Here is a 20,567-nt window from a genome sequence, read left to right as displayed (position 1 = left end):
CATACCCCTTAAGTGTAATGTGAGTTTTTTGAGCCATATAGCGTTGTAGTCCTACGCGCTATTGACTTCGAGTTGGTTTATGTTCATGAAGATGAAGAAAATCAATATTTACTTGAAGTTCTCACTCTTGGAGTTGGGAATGATTCAGTCTCTACCTTTAGGTTCGCACAAGCAACCTGCTCAATATGCAATAGCTCGCAAATCACACAGAAGATATAAATGACACTAGCAATCTCGGTGTGACGAGCTCTTGGTGAGGAGGCTACGGTGAGAGAGAATCGATCTCAGATCTCCCATGTGAGAAACCACTCCCCCAACCAACTCAGCCAACCCTTGTAGACTTTGATCGTCGGTGTTTATCGATGATAATCTTGCATTAATGGAGCGATTGAGATTATGTAATCATCAATATATAGTGGTGTATCCCTACTTATATATCCTTTTTTTATGCCGCTTGAGGTGTCTATTATACTCCTCATTTTTGTGATTCAAAATTTAGAGTACCTTTTGAATAAGATAATTTGTGAAAAGATGCTACCCATTATTTATAAGATACACCTATTCTTTGTGAAAACTCTTATTATATCTTTTATTGTTAATAGCGTGTTTTAAATATTGTTGATTATTTGTTCTTCTGAGTGTTACTATTTTAATATTTTTCCAACAATTTCCGAGTTGATAATTTAAGAATGACTAAAGAAAGCTTTAAAAAATTGATTTATCTAGAAGGAATGCAATGGTTATGCATATAGGGAATTTGAATATTCTAGTGCGATTTTATCTCTACTAGAATTTGAATCATGATCTCCAAGATTTTTCATCACTTGATTAATTACTTAGTTAAGTGCAACTTACCACAAAATCTTAGTCTAATGACTTTAAGGACAATTTTCTTCAAAATGTCTTTCCAACCGATTCCTAGATGTGGCTCAAAACCTCAATATTATATATAATATTGTAGACAGGAGTGGAGCCAGAATTTTCACTAAGGAGTGTCAAGATATAAAAAATTAACACATTAAAAAATCAAGGAGAGTCGACGTATAGTAAATATACATAAAACAAAAAAATTATCCAATAATACAGTGTAATTTTCTAACTAAGAAGTGTCATTGGCTCCGCCGCTAATTGTAGAGGTGCGATTACCTAGCTAGGCCATGTAATTAACGTTTAGAAAATGGATGAATAAAAAACATCATAAAAGTGGTATAGGACAATTTATCGAATATACATATTTTAAATTTATACATTATACCAAACATGGATACAATAGATCAAGCATCTAACAAATAATAAGGATTTTATTTATCATTTTATGCCTACTATACATGTGTAATCAATTTATGAATATAGTTAAATCTTCTTTTTCTAAAGTTTTCATTAAATCTAAATAGCCAGAGTTTGTTAAATATTTATTGAAGATCCAAAGTATTTTCAGTACAATTGGACCAAAATTGCTTAAAAGTAAGGGTGTTTACGGTTTGGTTTAAGTCGATTTTTCTAAGATGAAAGCAGACTAATTAAGTCGGTTTGGTTCGATTTTTTCTATTGTTTTTTACTTAAAATCAAAATCAAATCAAATTATGTCGGTTTTTAAAATTAAAAACCAAATCAAAACTAAAAGATGTCAGTTTTTTTTAATTCGATTTTCGGGTTGGGTTCGTCGATTTCCCGTGAACACCTATAATAAGATGTTTGACCAAGCTTCTAAAATATGCTTATTTTGAAAAGAACGCTTTTCAAAAAATACTTTGGGTGAGAAGTAGTTTGCGTTTGACTAATTAATTTGAAAAGTAATTTTGAGCAACAATTAGCGTTTGGCCAAACTTTTAAAAAGTGTTTCTATGTGTATTTTTCTGAAAAACGTATTTAAAAAGGTACTTTTGGAGAGAAATTACTTTTTTCTAAAGTTGCTTCTGCTTCTACTCAAAAATATTTTTTTCTTCCAAAAGCTTGGTCAAACAACTTAATTTTGGCAAAAAAGTACTTTTGACAAAAAAATAAGCTTGGCCAAACATGCTATAAGTGGAGCATAATTCAGGGACTATTTTAAACATATCCCAAACACAAGGGATGTTTTTGTCATTTCACCTCAAACCTGATATTTCCAGTTTATAACCCGTAAACCAACTTTAGCTGTCTTAGGGCTCAGTTCCGAGCGAAGTTATTCAAGAACCTCACTTTTTCTTGAAAGGATTTTCACTCTTTTGTATACAAAATGCCTCGGTATTTTTAATTTAAGTCAATAAATGTGATTGTTTTGTATAATTTCTTCACCCCATTTTCCTTAATTTGATGCCCCTTTTTCTCTCTCCTTTTATTCTCAGGTATTACTGTGACTACTGTGATACTTACTTGACCCATGATTCTGTAAGTTACCCTTAATCATATTCTAATGATCTTTGGTGAATTTTTTTTAATACTATGTTGAAATACAAGTTTCTTTTGTTAGGTTTGTAACTCATGATGTGTTCTTGATTTGCTTATTGGGGTCTAAATGGAGTCACCCTTTTTGTATTGAGCTTTCTTAGATCATGCGTAATATTAGGGACAGAACTAGGAATTCATATAAGGGGATTCAAAAAAAAAAAAAAATCCAGGGTGTCACACCAAAGATTAATATCTACGGCCTAAAGAAAATCCAAGCCGAGGCAAAAATAGTACTCCCTCTGTTTTAATTTATGTGACGTAGTTTGATAGATGAGGATGTTGCCCATAGGATTAAAATCGTATGGTTGAAATGGAAAGTGCTATCGGATGTTATGTGATTGAAGGATGCCTACGAAGGTGAAAGATAAGTTCTATAGAATAGCTATACGAGCAATAATGTTGTATGGTAGTGAATGTTAGGTTGCTAAAGTTCAACATATCCACAAGTTAAGTGTTGCAGCAGAGATGTGAATGTTAAGATGAATGTGCGACCATATAAGATTACATAAGATTAAAATTGACCATATTCGCGAGAAGGTGCAAGTAGCACACATTGAGGATATAACCGGAGAAGGTTGCTTGGGTTGGTTTGGTTATGTACTATGTCGACCTACAGATACACCGCTCCGTAGGTGTGAAACTATGGTGGGAAAAAGTATTAAAAGAGGATGGGGTAGTTCTAAAATCACATGGAAAGAAGTTGTCTTGAAAGACCTACAAATCGTTGGAATCAATACAGATATATATATATTTACTTGCACTTTTATTTTATTTTGATAATGAGAATGATATGAGTTAAGCTTAGAAAGAAATGAAGATTCATATCGTTGACCCAACTTGTTTTGGATTGAGGCTTAGTTGTTGTTGTAGTTTGACTTTGAGGGAGTTTAAGGGGAAAAAGGACTTTTGAAACTTGTGGTCTTAAAAGCTTAAAGGGTAAAAGGTTTGTGGGGTCCTATCATTTGTGTTGCTATAAAAACTTCTCATTAAGAGTAAATACGTAAAATAAAAAGTTTAAAGTTAAATTATTTCCAAAAATAGAAATTTGTCATTCTTTTTATAACAAAATAATCAGGAGAGTGTGTCGAATAAATTGAAACGGAGGGAGTATGTGATTTCTTCCCATATGTCCAAGCCTTGGTGGATAGAGTAACCTGGTGGCTGGTATCTATGCTAGTGGAAGGTAGCAGGTGTCCCATGGAATTAGTCGAGGTGCGAGAAAGCTGGCTCTGATCCATGGTTATCAACACTAGAATGTTCCTTATGGTATAGTATAATTTTAATGAAATTCAATTGAACCCCCTTGCTTGAACCTGACTCCGCCCCTATGTAACATCAGCTTGTTCTATCGCGTAATCTTTATTGTTCTTTCTGCTTTAAGGGTGTGTAAAGACATAAAGTGTTATTCATGGGAACTCTTTTTTGGAACATGTTAAGCTTGATTTTGTAGATTGTTCTTTGGTGTTTGGATTAGTACCAAGGTCATAATAGTATGTTGGAGATGGAGTAAGGAGGTGATCTTTTGGTAATAAATTTCAATATTAAAGACAATAGTGCCTAGAAAGACTTGCAATCTTTTGGAGTCCATGTAGGCTTAGCGAAAATAGGGATAATGGAATAAAATATCTTATATAAGTGATAAGTATTAGTTAGTTCAATATTTGTTTTAGTCATGTAAGTACATTTGCTTCAAGTCCTAGAACTATATTTTCTAGGAGTCTTTAGTCACGACAGATTTATGTTCCGGTAGAAAATATAGAGAACTTCTAGTTCTTTTGGTGTCTTTATTTTTTGGTGCATAATATTGGCCTGAGATGAGGGTAAATGGAGAGACATGGTCAGTGATGATTCATATAGCCGACAACAACTCGAATTTGGGATTTAGGTGTAGTTGGTTTTGATGAAATTGCGGTAAGTGGATTGAGGAAATAAGAGTTAAGATTTTCCTATTTGGTGAAAAGCATCTCTTAGGAAAATATTTGGAAGCAGCCAAACTATGGAATAAAAACAGTTTAACAGAGAGCGTTCAAATGAGACACAAACTTATCCTATATGTAATATTTTTATAGAAGTATATGTTGATTGCTAGTTTCTTGTGTTACTACTCTTCGTTGGAGTTTTTTCAGAAACAAGATTGTGTATTGATACATGTGTTCTGTACCTTCAACTTTTAACACCACCTTTTGTCTTGTTATTTCCAGCCTTCTGTGAGAAAGCAGCATAATGCAGGCTACAAACACAAGGTATTATTTCTATTTTCCTTGGAGATTAGGCAAATTATCACATATAACAAGTCTCACATCATTATACTGTCAGGGAAATGTTCGAACTTACTATCAACAATTTGAGGCACAATTGAACCAGAGTTTAATTGACCAAAAAGTCAAGGAACATCTAGGTGCCTTTAGACCAGTTGGCCTTCCTTTTCCCCAGCTAAGGCCCGGTCTTCCTGTTCTTCCGACTCCTCAGATGCCCATGGGAGGTAATCCTCAAATGCCAGCCGGTTCCCAGTGGGTCCCTGGTATGCGGCCTCCTGTGCTTCCAAGGCCCATGCCTGGCGTTCCAGGTATCAGCACGATTATAAAATTCTATCAGGACCTTGTTTTTTTATCTACCTCTTGAAGATAGTGTTATATTAAGCACTCCATCAAGCTCTAAATATGGTTGTTGACTGTGCGATGATTTTCAAGCTTACTTTTTTGGGGGGTTAACTCCTAGACTGATGTTGTATATATATGTAGGTTTAAGATTTTACGATAAATAACCCCCCCCCCCCCAGGAAGGGGGAAATCCTCGTGGTCACACTATTAGCTTTTCAAAAAGGAGTGTAGTTCTTTCTTATCTGGTTTGGAAATTTTTTATGTGCACATTTTGGCATTAGTTTCTTCCAAAAGATGTAGGTTCAACTCCATCAACTGCACCATCTTTTGATCAAGTGGGTTCACTCAATCAATAGCATTACGTATCTATATACTATTATTGGAATGAATTGCACCCAAATAGTGCGAAAATGTATGGAGGATTCATATTGCCGTTACTAATCAGTTTAGCATTAAGGTTAAGTTGGCAATGGGTCTTCTCAAATTAGGAACAAGGGCTGCCTTGTCTCAAGTGCTTAAATCGTTTTGGTGGCGCAGTTGGCTAGTGCGTTAATCTTGTAGCTTCTGAGTTATCCTGCGGTCGGAAGTTCGAGCCTCTCTCACCCATCAAATTTTTGAATAAATTTTACCTTGTAAAAAAGGTGTTTAAATGATTGAGGATATTGTTTATTCTGTTAAAGCTACACCATAATGTTTGGTGTTTCCTTAATTGGGAGTAAAGGAGTTATTTGGTCAAAGAATACAAATTTTTTCTGTGACTGTTATCACTAGTTTTGAACAACTGCAAATGATTCATCACGAAATGAACAAAAAAGTATCAACGAAAATATGTTGTTGCATCTAGCATGGGCATTTCGATAATCTAGTTCTGGAGTTCAGCCTGGGATATATCAATAAACTACATTTCAGTCTTTAATTAGTTGAGGTCGTCTATATGAATCCTCTTTATATTTAGAGGGTTCATCACAGTTTGACTATTTTTTGGCATGCTGTTAACCTACCTTAACCCTCCTCCTTTATCAAGGAATGATGTGATAACTCATGTTCTCCAACGGCTTCATTATTTTGGGAGGAAATAGCGACTAGATCGTTTTGACATTTTCCTTTAAAGAGCAGAATTGATTAATTTAGTTGAATTCCCTTTGGGTTATCTCAGATTTACTTGTATTTGTATATGTCCTGTAGATGATATCATCTACATTATTGTTTATCTAGCCGCTTAGATTCTGATTGTTTGAATGATTATGATGAAACGGACTCTCCAAAATGATGCCGCACCCGTGTCGGATCCTCCAAAAATACACTATTTTTGGAGGATCCGACACGCACCAGGCAACATTTTCGGAGAGTTCGAGCAACATATGAATAATAGAAAGAGATACACGCATGACTCTCTCATGCTGTAGTTTCTGAAAGCTTGCATATTGGTGTTGCCTTGAGAAGTTTCCCCCAGTTATTCGATCATAGACCTTTACAAATTATAGGATCTTCGTTTGATCTTTCCAGGTTATGCACCTCCACCGATGCCTCAGATGTTGGCCCCTCCCGGTGCTCCTATGCCTGGTCAATTCAATAATATGCAACGGCCTGGCGCACCACCAGGTGCAATTCCAGGAAGTGTAGGAATGCCTGCTTCTACTGGTGGCCCTCCAATGTTTGCACCTCCTGTGTATCAAGGAAGTATCGCTGTGCCAGCCAACGGAGGAGGTGATAGTTCCAGTATCAATGCCCAAGCTGCAGACTCTAATCAATAGGCTGGTCTATGTACATAAAAGCCAGATGCTATTCTCCTGAAGCTATTTTCTTAAATCTGGTTTCAACATGTTTTGATTTTTTCTGTTGTGATATTAAGTGCCTAGATCATGATATGTTTAGGTGTAAGGTTCTTAGAAAGAAACTGGTTAAGAGAGACATTTCATTTACTCAGGGAAAGTTTTGCTATCAAAATTGATTGTACCTGTAAAATACCTTGCATGGTATTTATTAGTTCAATATAATTGATTTAAAATGTCATGAACTTGATGATGTTTCTATTTTCTTTTCAAGGAACAGGTATTGAAGGTATTTTAATGACGATGTAGTTATAAGCACAAGTAGTTTTTATGCATAATTGAGGAAAACATAGTTTCTTGGTCATAGTTCCATTTGCAGGAAATACTATTTGTTTGACGTTACATTAGTCTAGCCTCATTTCTTTTTTTAAAGATTTTTTAAAGATTAAGACGACTGAATCTGAATATACGTCTGAGTGTCAAGATGTGTATTAAGATTAAGACATCTAAATCTGAATACACATCTGAATATTAAGATGTGTATTAAGATCTGAATACTAAATGATTATGATTGTTTGATTTTTAACATCTAAATATATAAAATTTATCTTTATTTAAAAATTAATAAACATAAAATTCAAATGAAATACTAATTAATCTAATATTTTTTCAATAAACTATATAGTTTTTTTTTTTTTTTTTTTTTTTTTTAAATATGGTAGTTGGTGGTGGTGGTTCAAGGTAGTAGGGTGATTGGTAGGTGTGATGATTACAATTGAGGATGATAGTGGTGGATGGTGATAGTTAAAAATGGCGGGTGGTGGTGTAGTTGTGATTGAGGAAGATGGTGGTGGGTGGTGGTAGTTTATAATGATGGGCAATGCTGACTATGGTTGTTGATGGTGTGGGGTGGCTAGTTGTGGTAGTTGAAGTGGATGAGTATTGGTTGTGGTTGAGAATGATGGGGGTGGGGGTGAGAGTGGGAGTGGTGAGTGGTGGTAGTCGATAATGGTGACGACTATAATTAAGGATGATGGTGGTGGTGGGTGGCATGGTGGTAGTTGATAATGGTAGGCGGTGACGTCATTTAGTAATATATATAGATGATAGCATCTTAATGAAATTAAGTCTCTGTTATAGATTTTAATCATACGTACCTATCCAGACTTATTAAGTGGTTGTGAAGTTAAAAAACAAACACACTTAATGATTAAGATTCACGCTTTAAAAACAAACACATTTAATATCTGAAATCTGAATGATGAAGAATCAGACCTCCATTAAATGCAAAGAAATGAGGCCAGATTTCTTGGTATTGTTTTCTTACTCTCTTAAGCTCGTACGAATAAGTCATAGTAGCTTGAGCCCTAAACCCTAAAGGGTTCGTTTGGTACGAGGGATAAGGTGAGATAAGATGTGAGATTAAATTTATATCGTGTTTGGTTGGCGGTATAAATTTATCCCGTGCCAAACACGATATAAATTTGATCCCAAACTTAATCCAGGATATCTCATTGTACCACCTTATCCCATCAATGTTGAGATTATTTTATCCCACCTCTCATGTGGTATAAATTAGTCTTGGAATTATAATCCCATGATTAATCCCGGGATAATTTAATCCTCATATCAAACGATCCGTAAACCTTTCTTATGATTGTTTAGGGTTTAGGGCTCAAATTTAAGATGAATCCCCCGTAGTGTTTTAAAAGGCGTGGGCGTAAGGCGGGGCGTTTTACATATGCCTCAGCGAAGCGTAAGCCCCATAGCTATTTAATTTTTAATATTTTATAAATAATATAATTACAGTAAATATTTATAAACAGGTAAAATTGCTTAAAAATTAAAGAAAACTATAACTATAGATAGATGTGCTCCATCCCCACAAAAAACTAATCAAAACAATCTATTATACGTTACTTAAAAGCACAAGTAACTTGAGTCCAACAAAATAAAGTTTTCTACATGGAAGAATAAAAAGTATGACTTACCTGCAATTTGAACTTTGAGCTTGCTGCTATGAAGGAGAATGAAGTTCTCTTTGTATTTGTAAAAAAAATTAAATATTCGTTGCTTTAGGGAGATATTAGCAGACTAGCGGGCAAAATAAAGAATTGAAAAAGACTATGAATTAGGGCTTCAGTCAATAAAAAAGGTCTTGACTTTTAAATTTAATACATTCCAGTACCTTTTTAAAACTTGAGTAATTACCAAGATGAATTTTGAGAATTTGGGTATTTTATGAATGACTTATTCAACAAATTTTGTTTTAATTTGAAAGTCTTTGGGGCTTATGCCTCACTAAAAAACGCGCCTCAAGCGCCCGGGCGTACGCCCCCAGCCGGGTGTAGGCCTCTTGAGACTTTCGCCCCACACCATCGCCTCAGAGCGTTTTTGGTATGCCTCGCCCCAAGGCTTGCCCCAAAAACGCCTTTTAAAACACTAATCCCTCGAGCTGTTCAACAACAGACTTAAAATTTTCTACTCCATAAAATTGACAATGTCGCAGGTCTCTGCACAGGAAATGACTAATTATTTACCTTTAAGGATCGCATGCTCCACTAGAAACAGAAAGTTTTGTACATAAGAAACATTTAAAAAAAAATTAAAAAGGGGGAAATTTTGGATCCAAGATTGACTTCTTGGCCCATCATCTTCAGTTCGATGCAGAGATGCACCACATCTTGCAAAGTGAGTGCGACGAGGCACCCTGAAACAAAGCGAGAGAACTGGAGTTATACGGAGATTCAATTTGAAAATGTGATTCATAGCAGCGACTTGACCTTTCTGGGTAAATCTTTCACAAAATAAGCAGCTGCTGCACCGGCAGTCTGGCACACGCCACTGCCCATAAATATTTACAGAGTTCATACAAGTTAAAGGAACCGAGTGCATCAAAACTTGCCCCTGTGACATAAGTTACAGTTTAAAGTGACTCCCATCAGAATCCTGAAGTTCTAGTTCACGCATTGCGAGATTATGAACAAACATCAAATTGTCGGAAGGGAAGCCAACAAATCCAGTCTTTCTTTTTGTCTCACTAACTGAATATAAAGACTACCCCCTCCGCCTGGATATTTGGAAGCCATCAGGGTTATTTCCCAACTTTACAGGAAGGAAATGTGAAATACATTAAGGGATGGATATTTTGCAGCAGAGTTTCAGCGGCGAGATGCAGACGGGCCAGCAAAAGGATACTGAGATAAAACTGACGATGATTTTCCAGGTTCATATCTAGGATGCTGATACATATGGCTGTCATTTGATAGCACATGAGGAGCATTTGGTGGATAAGATCTTTCATTTGCAGCAAGCAACCTTCCCGGATGGCCTCTGGTGTCACCCACATAGTTGGAAGCACCAGCAAACGACTGTCGGCCTGTCAACGGCAACCCTCCAGTTGCTATCGTTGCCCTTGGCATAGAAAGATACCGGTTCACAAGTGAGGTGGTACTCTCATCATAAGGATTGACATTTTTTAGTAAACTATGATCGACAGCTGCGGCCGCTGTATTACTACTTGCTACAGCAGGGGCAACAGTAACAGGTTGCCCATGGAAACTCTTGAGGCCGTAACCACGGTATTCCCTTTCACTTGGAAAGACAGGATCAGCATAGACATGTCCACTCCGCGCAAAAGCTGCATCACTTCTTACACTAGCAGGGTCCCTCAGGAGCTGCGGCATTCCTTGTTCAGATCCATAATGATCCGATTTAGGATTAACATGTATTGCGGAAGTAGAGGGTTGCAGATGTTTTGCCGGTTGAAGACTATAGTGATCCAATTTATGGTTAACGTGTACAGCAGAAATAGAAGGCTGCAGATGTTTTGCCTGTTGAAGACCATAGCTTCTGTAATCTTTCTCAGTAAGAAAATTAGGATGATGGGAAACCTCTCTAGGCATGACAAAGTGGCCTGCAAACTGCTGTCTTTGATGATCATGTGGTGAGAAGTTCCGTGCAGGTTTACTACTGTTGTAATGCGCTCCATATAAAGGTGGTGCTGCCCTGCTCTGATTAACTGGCTGAGCCCCAGGATCCTGGACTACAGGTGTGAGAGCTGGATCCAGTAATGGTGTAGGTCTAAACAGCTCCATCAACTTCTCAACCTGCTCAAGGAAAATTCAGGCCAAAATACTGACATCAAAATTTAGGAAAATAGTGGAAGAACTAATAATTAGGGAGGTCGCTTGGTACCTGCACAACTGTCAGCTCAGTTTTAAACTTGCGTGTCCTTTCATCATAATTGTCTTTAATTGCGTTCTTGAACACCTTCTCTGGTAATGGAATGCAGCCCTTGTGAATCTTAAAAGGAACCTGTTGGATGACCTATCATCAATAAAAACACCTGACAGATTGGAAGAAGATGAAAGCATAAGATAAGAACAGTATAGTTGACCTGAGCAGGGAAGCCCCCACCAAATGCTGCTGGCTCAAGTCTCATTCCACCAGCAGAAGATGCCTCATAAATACCATACATGAGCTTAAGATCAAAATCAAAGAGAAAAATCTTAAGACCAGGTTTGACTCCCATCACAACATCTTGCTTGCTTGCTTGAACACCCATCACACGATATCTGAAACAATCTGCTTTGGTTTTTGCATTGCACATGAAAATCATTCCACCAAGACTATTTACAGTTTTTATATCCTTACTGTTCACCTCTCCGCTTCCTCCATATAAAGCAAGGCTCCTCTTAGTTTTTTCATCCTTACTCACCTCTCCACATCTTCCACTCATATTTTCCATTCCTTTATTCCCTGGATTCTTATTCTGAGACCCATTAGCATCTTTTCCACCAACATGATTTCCTTCGTTGCCATCTTTTGCCTTCTCATCTTTGTTTCTGGCTTGCACTTGTGGACTGATCTCAGCTTCTTTGGTTTGTGCAGAGTTTAAGTGAGAGAACTTTTTTACAAGTTTACGTTTAGCCTTCACATCTTTTCCACCGACATGATTTCCTTCATTGCCATCTTTTGCCTTCTTGTCTTTCTTTCTGGCTTGCACTTGTGGACTGATCTCAGCTTCTTCGGTTTGTGCAGAGTCTAAGTGAGAGAACTTTTTCACAAGTTTACATTTAGCCTTCAGTGCCTTAGAAGTTTTCTCTTCAGCAACTACACTTTTAGAACTAGATTCAGCAGCATTATTGCTCTGCTCAGAGTTTAAGTGGGAGAACTTTTTCACAAGTTTACGTTTAGCCTTCAGTGCCTTGGGAGTTTTCTCTTCAGCAACTACACTTTTAGAACTAGATTCAGCAGCATTATTGCTCTGCTCAGAATTTAAGTGAGAGAACTTTTTCACAAGTTTACGTTTAGCCTTCAGTGCCTTGGGAGTTTTCTTTTCAGTAACTACACTTTTAGAACTAGATTCAGCAGCATTATTGCTCTGCTTCTTGTTTTTCGTTGGAGCCATAGAATTTCCTCCTGTCAAAATTGGAAAAACAATTAAAATCCTTCCAATCTACCAGAGGCCACAAAGAGGAGTAGGGACACAAGGTTTACATGCTGGGCAGTGCATCTCTTTCAGTTATAGAGTTCATCTAAAGTTCCTTACCCTTATGCATGAATTACAAGTAGCAGAAGAAAACACGACTAACAGGAAAGAGCATTCACACACAACTATGTACACTTGCTTAACTACAAGTTGGTGTCAATCGGGATGAACAGTCAAACAACCTGGCCATAAGATTTAAAAAGAAAGTCCCTTAAATTCTTTGTTCAACCAATAAGCCACCCGCGTCATGATACATCAATCTACTACTCTTTTGTCCTTCTCCTGCAAAGCTTTATAATACCTAATCCTTGCATAATCCATGCATAACTAATTTTTGCATTACGACCCACTGTTACTAGTCCATGAATAATATATTCTCTAGTCCTATGAACCCTAAATGAGTGTGAATAATCACTTCGCATTATTCAGTCATGTCAACTTAAACATCTTGCTACTAATACCATACACCTGTAATACAAGGGAATCAAAAGAATAAATCCCCTCTAACAGAATTTGTTCCCCTTGCATTGAAAAGAAATGGGTTTCCTCCCTGCTACAGAGTTGGACATAAACACTTACGCAACAACAATAATTTTTATTTGTAATTTTGTTATAAGCACTATTATTGAGGAGAGAGGGGTCGCCTAGTGATAAGGACCCTCCTCCAACCATTAGATTGGGATTCAAGTAGCTGATGGAGCAACGTGAGAAAAGGCCGCTGTTGGGCTACACGATAAGGGACTGGTATGGGGTTTCCCATGCCAAAAGATCCATAAGCACTACTCACTCTTCCCAATTTATGTGACATAAAAATCACCTAGTATTTTTAACCTCTATCTTTTTTTTTTTCTCAATACATTAATCAATCAACTACACTTCAATCCGAACTAATTACAATCTAATATATGAATTATCCGTATCAAATTCCTTCCAATTCAGGCTCTTTTATTACAGGGGGAGGAAATTGAACGCTACTTTTTGCGGGAAAAAAATTCACAAATTATTATAACAAAATCGGAAATCATACTTTAATTAATGCAATATGAGCAAATACGAAGAGAATTGAACTTAAATCCAAATTATTATACTATTAAGAAACCATCGAAAAGAGGAATTAGGGTTTTTTGTCAAATCTGGAAGTTAAGTCATAAGTGAGAGAAAAATAGGAACTTACGAGTTTAATTTAGAGATCGCCGGAGAGAGAGAGATCGCCGGTGAAAGAGAAGGAGAGAAGAATAGTATGTAACCGAGGAAATGGTGGTTGTTCCAAACGACAAGGCCACTGGAATGGACTATGAAGGATAAGAGCGAGAAGATGGAGCGGGCCAGATCCATAATCAATTGGGCTTCTCCATTTAGAATGACAAAATTGCATCAGCGCCCTATTTGGTCGCTCCTATTTAATATATACCTATTTTTTAAAGTTTTAACTTGTACTCACTTTTTAAACAATTCCAGCCCCTTCGTTTTCTTCTTCTTCTTCTTTCTTCTTCTGTTGTTGATGCTGCTATGAAACTTCAGTTTATGGGGATGATTGCCATAAGTATGTTTATCAAATTATTTAAAAACAAATTATAAATAACTTTCTAAAGTAAGTTTTGAAGAAGATGATAGTAACTTGTTGGATTCAGCTTTGTACATTATCAAAATCATTTATCTAATTTTTTTTAGCAAAATACATAGTTTACCCATTAACCTTACACCTAAATCCCTATTACACACCTTTCGACCACGGGCAACCTTTTACACACCCAACCTTGTAAAAGTATATCTAATACACACTACTTTTTGACCGATATCATAGGCGTGTCTAACAAACAAAGTAAGCGCGTAAAACCTCTAAATTTCAGTCCAGATCTTTAATTAAATGCCATGTATCACAATTTTTAACACATGGCACTAGTGGGTCCCATAATTCTATTCATTTCTTATTTTTCTAGAAAAAATTCTTCTTCTTTTCATCTTCATTTTTGTCCGATTGTTAATCGAGTGCAAGTTCTCTTTCTCCCTCATTTCTTCTCCAAAGCATGATCTGACCTTTGTGCCTTATCGTACTCATTTAAGGTTTTATGGTATTTTTTGTTATATTTTTTATGTTTCACGGCGGTCGATTAAAAGGAACGGTAGCTATGGAGTTTTGGGGTTTTCAGGTGAAGTAATTTTGTGGTCTTGTTCTATGGTAATTTTTACGGTTCGGTTAATTATTTTTACTTTGGAGTCTCTTTCTATGGTACTTTCTGTTGTTTTAGGCGGATTTCTTTAAATGACCTTCCGCCGAACTGTTCTTCAAAAAATCAAGACTGGGAAATCACCTTCTAGTTTTGGCACTTCAATCTTCAAATTACCTTTGTGTGAAGGAAAATTTAATAGTGTTGGTGAACCCACTTCTTAATTTGCCTTTTATTTTCCTTTCCTAAATCATCTTCCGGCGAACTCAAATTTCGACACAGAATTAAAGCAAATTCTGAAGTGGGCTTTTGGTCTTAAGTTATAATATAGCTTGATATTATCTCAAGATTTCTGATTCTTCGCGCTTCCTTGAGATTTTCTATTTTAATTTTGGTTTGAACCGGAAGGTGGTGACCTAGATTGTTCTAGATGTCGACGGCAACGGATAATTAGTCAGAGAACAAAAAGAGATCAAATGAAGAAAATGGTTAAGGGGTATAGTTGTAGGTTTAAGTGTTATTTAAATAAAAAATAGTAACACGTGTCACTATTTGATTGGAGCGTGAAATTACCCATGTTTTGAAAAATTGGTCAAGAAAAAAGTAGTGTGTATTTGACACACTTTTAAAAGGTTGGGTGTGTAAAAGGTTGCCCGTGATCAAGAGGTGTGTAACAGGGATTTGGGTGCAAGATTAATGGGTAAACTATGTATTTTTCCAATTTTTTAAGTTACTAATTCTACTTATGATAAACTTATTATCTGTACAAAAAATCAATTACATGATAACATAAAACATGCTGAAGTTCAGCAAATATAGAACAAAACTTCAGCTAAAACATGTTGAAGTTCAGCAAATAGAGAACAAAACTTCAGCTACTAGAATGCTTAAGTTCAGCAATTACAAACAAAAACTTGAGCAAATAGAGAACAAAACTTCAGCTACTAGAATGCTTAAATTCTGAAATTACAAACAAAAATTTCAGCACACTTGGTTCAGCAATTTTTGCTACTTCAGGCCCGTCTACTAGAATGCTGAAGTTTTCGTGATTGTCTTTGCTATTTCAGGCCTTTATGCTGAAGTTACGCGAAAAAGTGGGTACACTTGCAATTTTTTTGCAAAGCGGAACAAGTTAAAACGTGACCCAAAAAGCGTGTATAAATACAAATGCCCCAAAAACTACCCTCTATACCCTTCAAAATATATTTTATTAGCCCATGTTTTACTCCATGGACCCGAAATAGTGGGAGAAATTCAAAAATAGGCAGATTTACAAGTTGTCATTGAAAATAGCTACAGTTTCAAAAGTAATCAAATTTTAGCCACTTTTCATGTAAAGATAAATCTGAACGAAAACACTGTTCAAAATCCGAAAATATTCCAGCATAATATATTGGAACTCCAGTATAATATGTTGGACTTCCAGCATAATATACTGGAGTTCCAATATAATATACCGATCCAACATAATATGCTGGAAGTTCATACACAGGTGATTCAATCTCCAGTATATCATGCTGGAACTTTCCGAGTGTTGGAGTTTCAGCATAATATGCTAGAAGTTCATACACAGGTGCACCAATATCCAGTATATTATACTGGAACTTTCCGTGTTGCAGCAAAATAGTGGCTATTTTTCAATTACTTTGCAAACACTGGCTATTTTTTAATTACCAGTCCAAAAACTGGTTAGCCCGTACAATTTTTACCTGAAATAGCCTTTAGGCCCAATTTATTGACAAATTATAGCCACTATTCCCAATACACTTCTTGTCACGCCCCGAACCTGGGCCTGGACGTAACACGACACTCGTTGCCTGACTACATGTGACCGAGCAAACCAACTGGCTAGCTGAATCAACATGTGGTATTATAACATACTGAATGCGGAAGATAAACTAACACATGCTGATATACTGAAAGTCTGGATGATATAAATCAAAGTGCCAACATATCTTACTATGAAAAGCCTGTGACTCTGTCTAACTGTTACTCTAGTCTATGAAGCCTTTACTGAAGTACTGAAAACACTGACTATCTGTAAATACTGAAAGTCTGTAAAGTAATAATAATGCCCCAAAAGAACTGGGGATCACCAAATAACTGGTACGGGAATCCTAGCGCTCTGCGTCGTCAACCTATAAATCATTACTTGCATTGTGAGATGCAGGCCCCGGGCAAAAAGGGATGTCAGTACATTTGAATTGTACTGGTATGTAAGGCAACTGAAAGAAAGAATTATAAATGCTGAAACTGAAACTAAGCTGATATCTGAGAATTGATAATTGATAATTGAAATGATAACTATTGAAACTGAAACTGAAATGATAACTGATAACTGATAACTGATAACTGATAACTGATAATGAAATGATAACTAATAAATGATAACTGGACTGATAACTGGTAACTGAACTAATAACTGATAACTGAACTGATAACTGGTAACTGATAACTGAACGGTAACTAATAATTGAACTAAAAGGAAGTAAGGATATGAATACTCCCTCTTCTAAATGATGAACAACCTGTTTATCTGAATATTAAACTGCGGCCTCAGGCCCAATATATATGTGCACAAACTGCGGCCTCGGGTCCAAGTATACGTATACATAACCGCGACCTCAGATCCAAAATGCATAAAGAAAAAACTACGGCCTCAGGCCCAAAGATGCATAAAGCATAAACTGCGGCTTCAGGCCCAAATACAAGTGTTCAACATTCAGGGATTTAAAATCAGGAACTGAGAGTCATACTGCAATATATGATAGTGAAATACTGAATCACATTGAGTTACATAATACTAGGATACTGAATAGGACTAGACTGAGACATGTATTCTTGAACTGATTATGAACACTGAAACTTCAACTGTTTAAGGCATACTGAGAAATCTATACTAAGGCTCGTGGGCATCAAACCCAAGTCTATATTGAATACGCACTGAGCTCATAACGTTCAGAATGAAAGTCATGAACGAGTTATGAGGCTAGAGAATAGAAGCTCTAGAACTATTCAAGGAACTAGGCTTAACTATATTTTTTTGAGGCAATTGATATGTCGTAAAAGAAACGTAGTGTAGGGAGAATCATTAATATTCCTAAACATAGAGAGTTGGCCTCACATACCTTAACTTCCTGCTCTTGAACATAATACAATATTCGCCAACCCCCTTCAACTTCAATCTATATCAATACAAGTCAAAGGGATTCCGTGTTAGCAATAATACTCATGTTTTGGTCACTTAGGAGAAATGGTGGCATAAAGCTTCATAGTCCTTATTAATGATGTCTCTACACCCAATAACCCATTCTATTGCTCCTAGATAAATTCTAAAGTCTCAAATAGTTATAATCAACATTATTCTTTATCACCCATAAGGTAGACAACACCCTTAACCAATAATCAACAATCAACAAGCCAAACCTATAATTGTTAATGCTTTTCTATCAAACCCATCAACTCATATCTCATGAACTTGAGTCAATAATCATTAATCCAATTCTATAATCAATTAGAGGGTGAAGACATTACCTTTTTGACGTTCAATCTTCTTGAATTCGAGTTCTAGGGTTTCTTCTCTCAACAATGATGCCCCAAACGAATATCTAATGATATGGAGGGTTTACTCATGTTAATAAGATATTGGGATATTAAAATTAACTTAGAATCACCATTAGAATTTACCTTGGGTGGTGAAAGGACCCTTAGGAAGTTAGGTTTTTGAGAGTTCTCCTTTTTAGAGCATGTTTTAATGTTTCGGAGTTGTGGGGGACAAAATATGGCTTTAAAACGACCCCCACTAGCGCGCCCGCGCATCTAGAGGCCTTCCCGCGATACTGACAGCACTAAACGGCAGTAACACTGCCTCAAAATTAGCGCGGCCGCGCAAAGGGCACGCTACCGACGTGCATATCATATACTGTTCTGTAAAATGCGCATAACGTTTTTCACAAGGATCCGTTCGGGCTCCATAATATATCCTTGGAAAGCTATTTCAAAGTCCTACAACTTTTATGCTTTAGGTTTTCCCAAATGCCTTACTCATTTTCACTAAAACCTGATGGAATATGAACCTTCTGCAAACTTAGTCGATTTTGTCAAATCTTATGCACCTCACTTTCCATCTTGATTTTGAAATAACTATTTTCACCCATAATCATCCCGATGGAACTTTACATGACCAAAATATAACCTTACTACTCCTTTAGCTCATTCATACCTGAGCCAAATTTACGGGGTGTTACATTATCTCCCCTTTGGGATCATTCGTCCTCGAATGATTGTCCTGACTGTAACTTCTGCTAACTCCGGACCTTAAACGGGTCTGGTAGAAACATGAACTTTCATTAACACCTGTATACAAAACTGAATAAATACCTGATTACTAAACTGTTGCAATATTGAACTGAATGACTACTGCATTGACTGAATATTGGTCTGCCATGGATACGTGAATACTGAACTAACATGGATATATGAATATTGAACTGGCACGAATATTTGAGTAATCTAAGTACTAAGATGGCATGAATGTCTAAGTATTGGACTAACATGAGTAGCTGAGTATTGAGCTGACATGATGTAACGACCCGATTGGTCGTTTTGAGATTTTGCGCTTTGATCGCCAGTTCTCGGGCATGACTTGCCCCGTGTTATGTATTATGACTGATATAGATCATTGGTTTTGGCTTTCAGGAAAAATCAGAATGAATTTGAAAGAATAGTCTCACTTGAAAGCTTTGAATTTGAAAGGTTTGACCAAAAGTTGACTTATGTGTAAATGATCTCGAATTGGAATTTTTATGATTTTTCTAGATCCATTAGGTGATTTATGACTTAGGAGCGCGATCATAATTGGTTTTGGAGGTCCGGTGTGGAATTTGGCTTGAATTGGCGAAAGTAGTATTTTAGCGATTTCCGGTTGATAGGTGAGATTCTGATCCAAGGGTCGGAATGGAATTTCGAGAGTTTCTGTAGCTTCATTATGTGATTTGGGATATGTGTGCAAAATTTCATGTCATTCAGAGGTGATTTAGTCGGGTTTTTTATCAAATGCGTGTTTCGGAAGTTTTTGAAAAACTTAGGCTTGAATTTGATGTGAATTGATGGTTTTGATGTTGTTTGAGGTGTTTTGTTGATTGTAAAAGGTTTGAATGATGTTATGGGGTGTGTTGGCATGTTTGGTCGGGGTCACATGAGGCTCGTATAAGTTTTGGAAGAGTTTTTGGAAGATTTTTGCCGTTTTGAGCATAAGCACGTAATGATCCAAAGGTCCACTTTAGTTCTAGAGATTGAAATTTGATTTCGAGACTTCCGGAATTTTGATAATGAATTATAGGACTGATCTGAAAAGTTTGGTCTAATTTTATCAAGTCGCGATTGAGTTTTTGGCGCGAAACATCTGTTAATTATTTAACGAGCGAAATGGATATCGCACTGAGCAAACGAGCTCCGAATTGAGTTTTGATTGAAGGACTATGTACGTATCATTATTTGTGACTCATAGGAACAAGAATCATCGAATTCAGAGTTCGTATGGTGGAGTTAGAGCCTTTTTAGTGAAAATAAATATTGCTGGTGAAGAAGGTTCTGGTGTGCACCTTTAGCGACCACATTTGGCACCTTTAGCGACCGGAAAGGTCTTTTAGCGACCAGAATGGGCTTTATTAGTGCTGTTCTATTTTTTAGCTCATTTTCACGTTTTTCTTGTGAAAGAACACGACTTGGGGCAATTTTTGAGCAAGAAATCATGAGAAATCTTGAGGTAAGTCACTTGTGATCATTTCTACTCCATAATATTGAATTATCATCGAATAATCCGACTAGATTACATGTTTTTGAGGAGTAAATTAGGGATTTAGGCCTAGGGATTTGAAAATAAGATTTGAAGATTTGAGGGTCGAGTTAATGTCCGATTTTGGTAAATTTTATATGTATAGACTCGTGGCGAGATAAGGAATCCGTTGATGTTAATTTTTCTGAATTTGGAGAAGTGGGCCTGGGGCTCGGGTTTTGCCAAATTTCGTGATTTTGATGTTTTTCAGTTATTTTCGATTGGGTATTGTCCTATAGCATAATGTGACATATTCGTTCTGATTTT

The 20,567-nt window shown here is 36.5% G+C and overlaps 2 protein-coding genes across 2 annotated transcripts; one reads left to right on the top strand and one right to left on the bottom strand.

Moving 5' to 3' along the window:
• The first annotated feature begins 2,136 nt into the window (after positions 1 to 2,136).
• Positions 2,137 to 7,047, top strand: LOC104215168 (U1 small nuclear ribonucleoprotein C-like). Its single transcript, XM_009764917.2, has 5 exons — positions 2,137 to 2,226; positions 2,328 to 2,370; positions 4,632 to 4,673; positions 4,747 to 4,996; positions 6,537 to 7,047. Exons 1-5 carry the CDS (start codon positions 2,219 to 2,221, stop codon positions 6,782 to 6,784), a joined length of 591 nt encoding a protein of 196 aa, XP_009763219.1. The 5' UTR covers positions 2,137 to 2,218; the 3' UTR covers positions 6,785 to 7,047.
• A 2,501-nt stretch (positions 7,048 to 9,548) lies between these two features.
• Positions 9,549 to 13,585, bottom strand: LOC104215169 (uncharacterized). Its single transcript, XM_009764918.2, has 4 exons — positions 13,471 to 13,585; positions 11,202 to 12,226; positions 11,000 to 11,119; positions 9,549 to 10,911 (listed from the first exon to the last, which is right to left on the bottom strand). Exons 2-4 carry the CDS (start codon positions 12,213 to 12,215, stop codon positions 9,964 to 9,966), a joined length of 2,082 nt encoding a protein of 693 aa, XP_009763220.1. The 5' UTR covers positions 12,216 to 12,226; positions 13,471 to 13,585; the 3' UTR covers positions 9,549 to 9,963.
• Positions 13,586 to 20,567: the final 6,982 nt, after the last annotated feature.

Source organism: Nicotiana sylvestris, chromosome 2 (assembly GCF_000393655.2).
Source record: "Nicotiana sylvestris chromosome 2, ASM39365v2, whole genome shotgun sequence".
Lineage (NCBI taxonomy): Eukaryota > Viridiplantae > Streptophyta > Magnoliopsida > Solanales > Solanaceae > Nicotiana > Nicotiana sylvestris.
The sequence above is the reverse complement of the archived record's forward strand: the minus strand, read 5'-3'. Positions and strand labels throughout refer to the sequence as shown.

Excerpts from the sequence above, each read along its gene's own strand:
- LOC104215168 (XM_009764917.2), top strand. Across the intron at positions 2,371-4,631 it reads CTTACTTGACCCATGATTCT|CCTTCTGTGAGAAAGCAGCA; the intron begins GTAAGTTACCCT and ends TGTTATTTCCAG. Across the intron at positions 4,997-6,536 it reads GCCCATGCCTGGCGTTCCAG|GTTATGCACCTCCACCGATG; the intron begins GTATCAGCACGA and ends TGATCTTTCCAG.
- LOC104215169 (XM_009764918.2), bottom strand. The coding sequence starts at position 12,215 with ATGGCTCCAACGAAAAACAAGAAGCAGAGCAATAATGCTGCTGAATCT. Across the intron at positions 11,120-11,201 it reads GTGGGGGCTTCCCTGCTCAG|GTTCCTTTTAAGATTCACAA; the intron begins GTCAACTATACT and ends GTCATCCAACAG. Across the intron at positions 10,912-10,999 it reads CTGAGCTGACAGTTGTGCAG|GTTGAGAAGTTGATGGAGCT; the intron begins GTACCAAGCGAC and ends TTCCTTGAGCAG.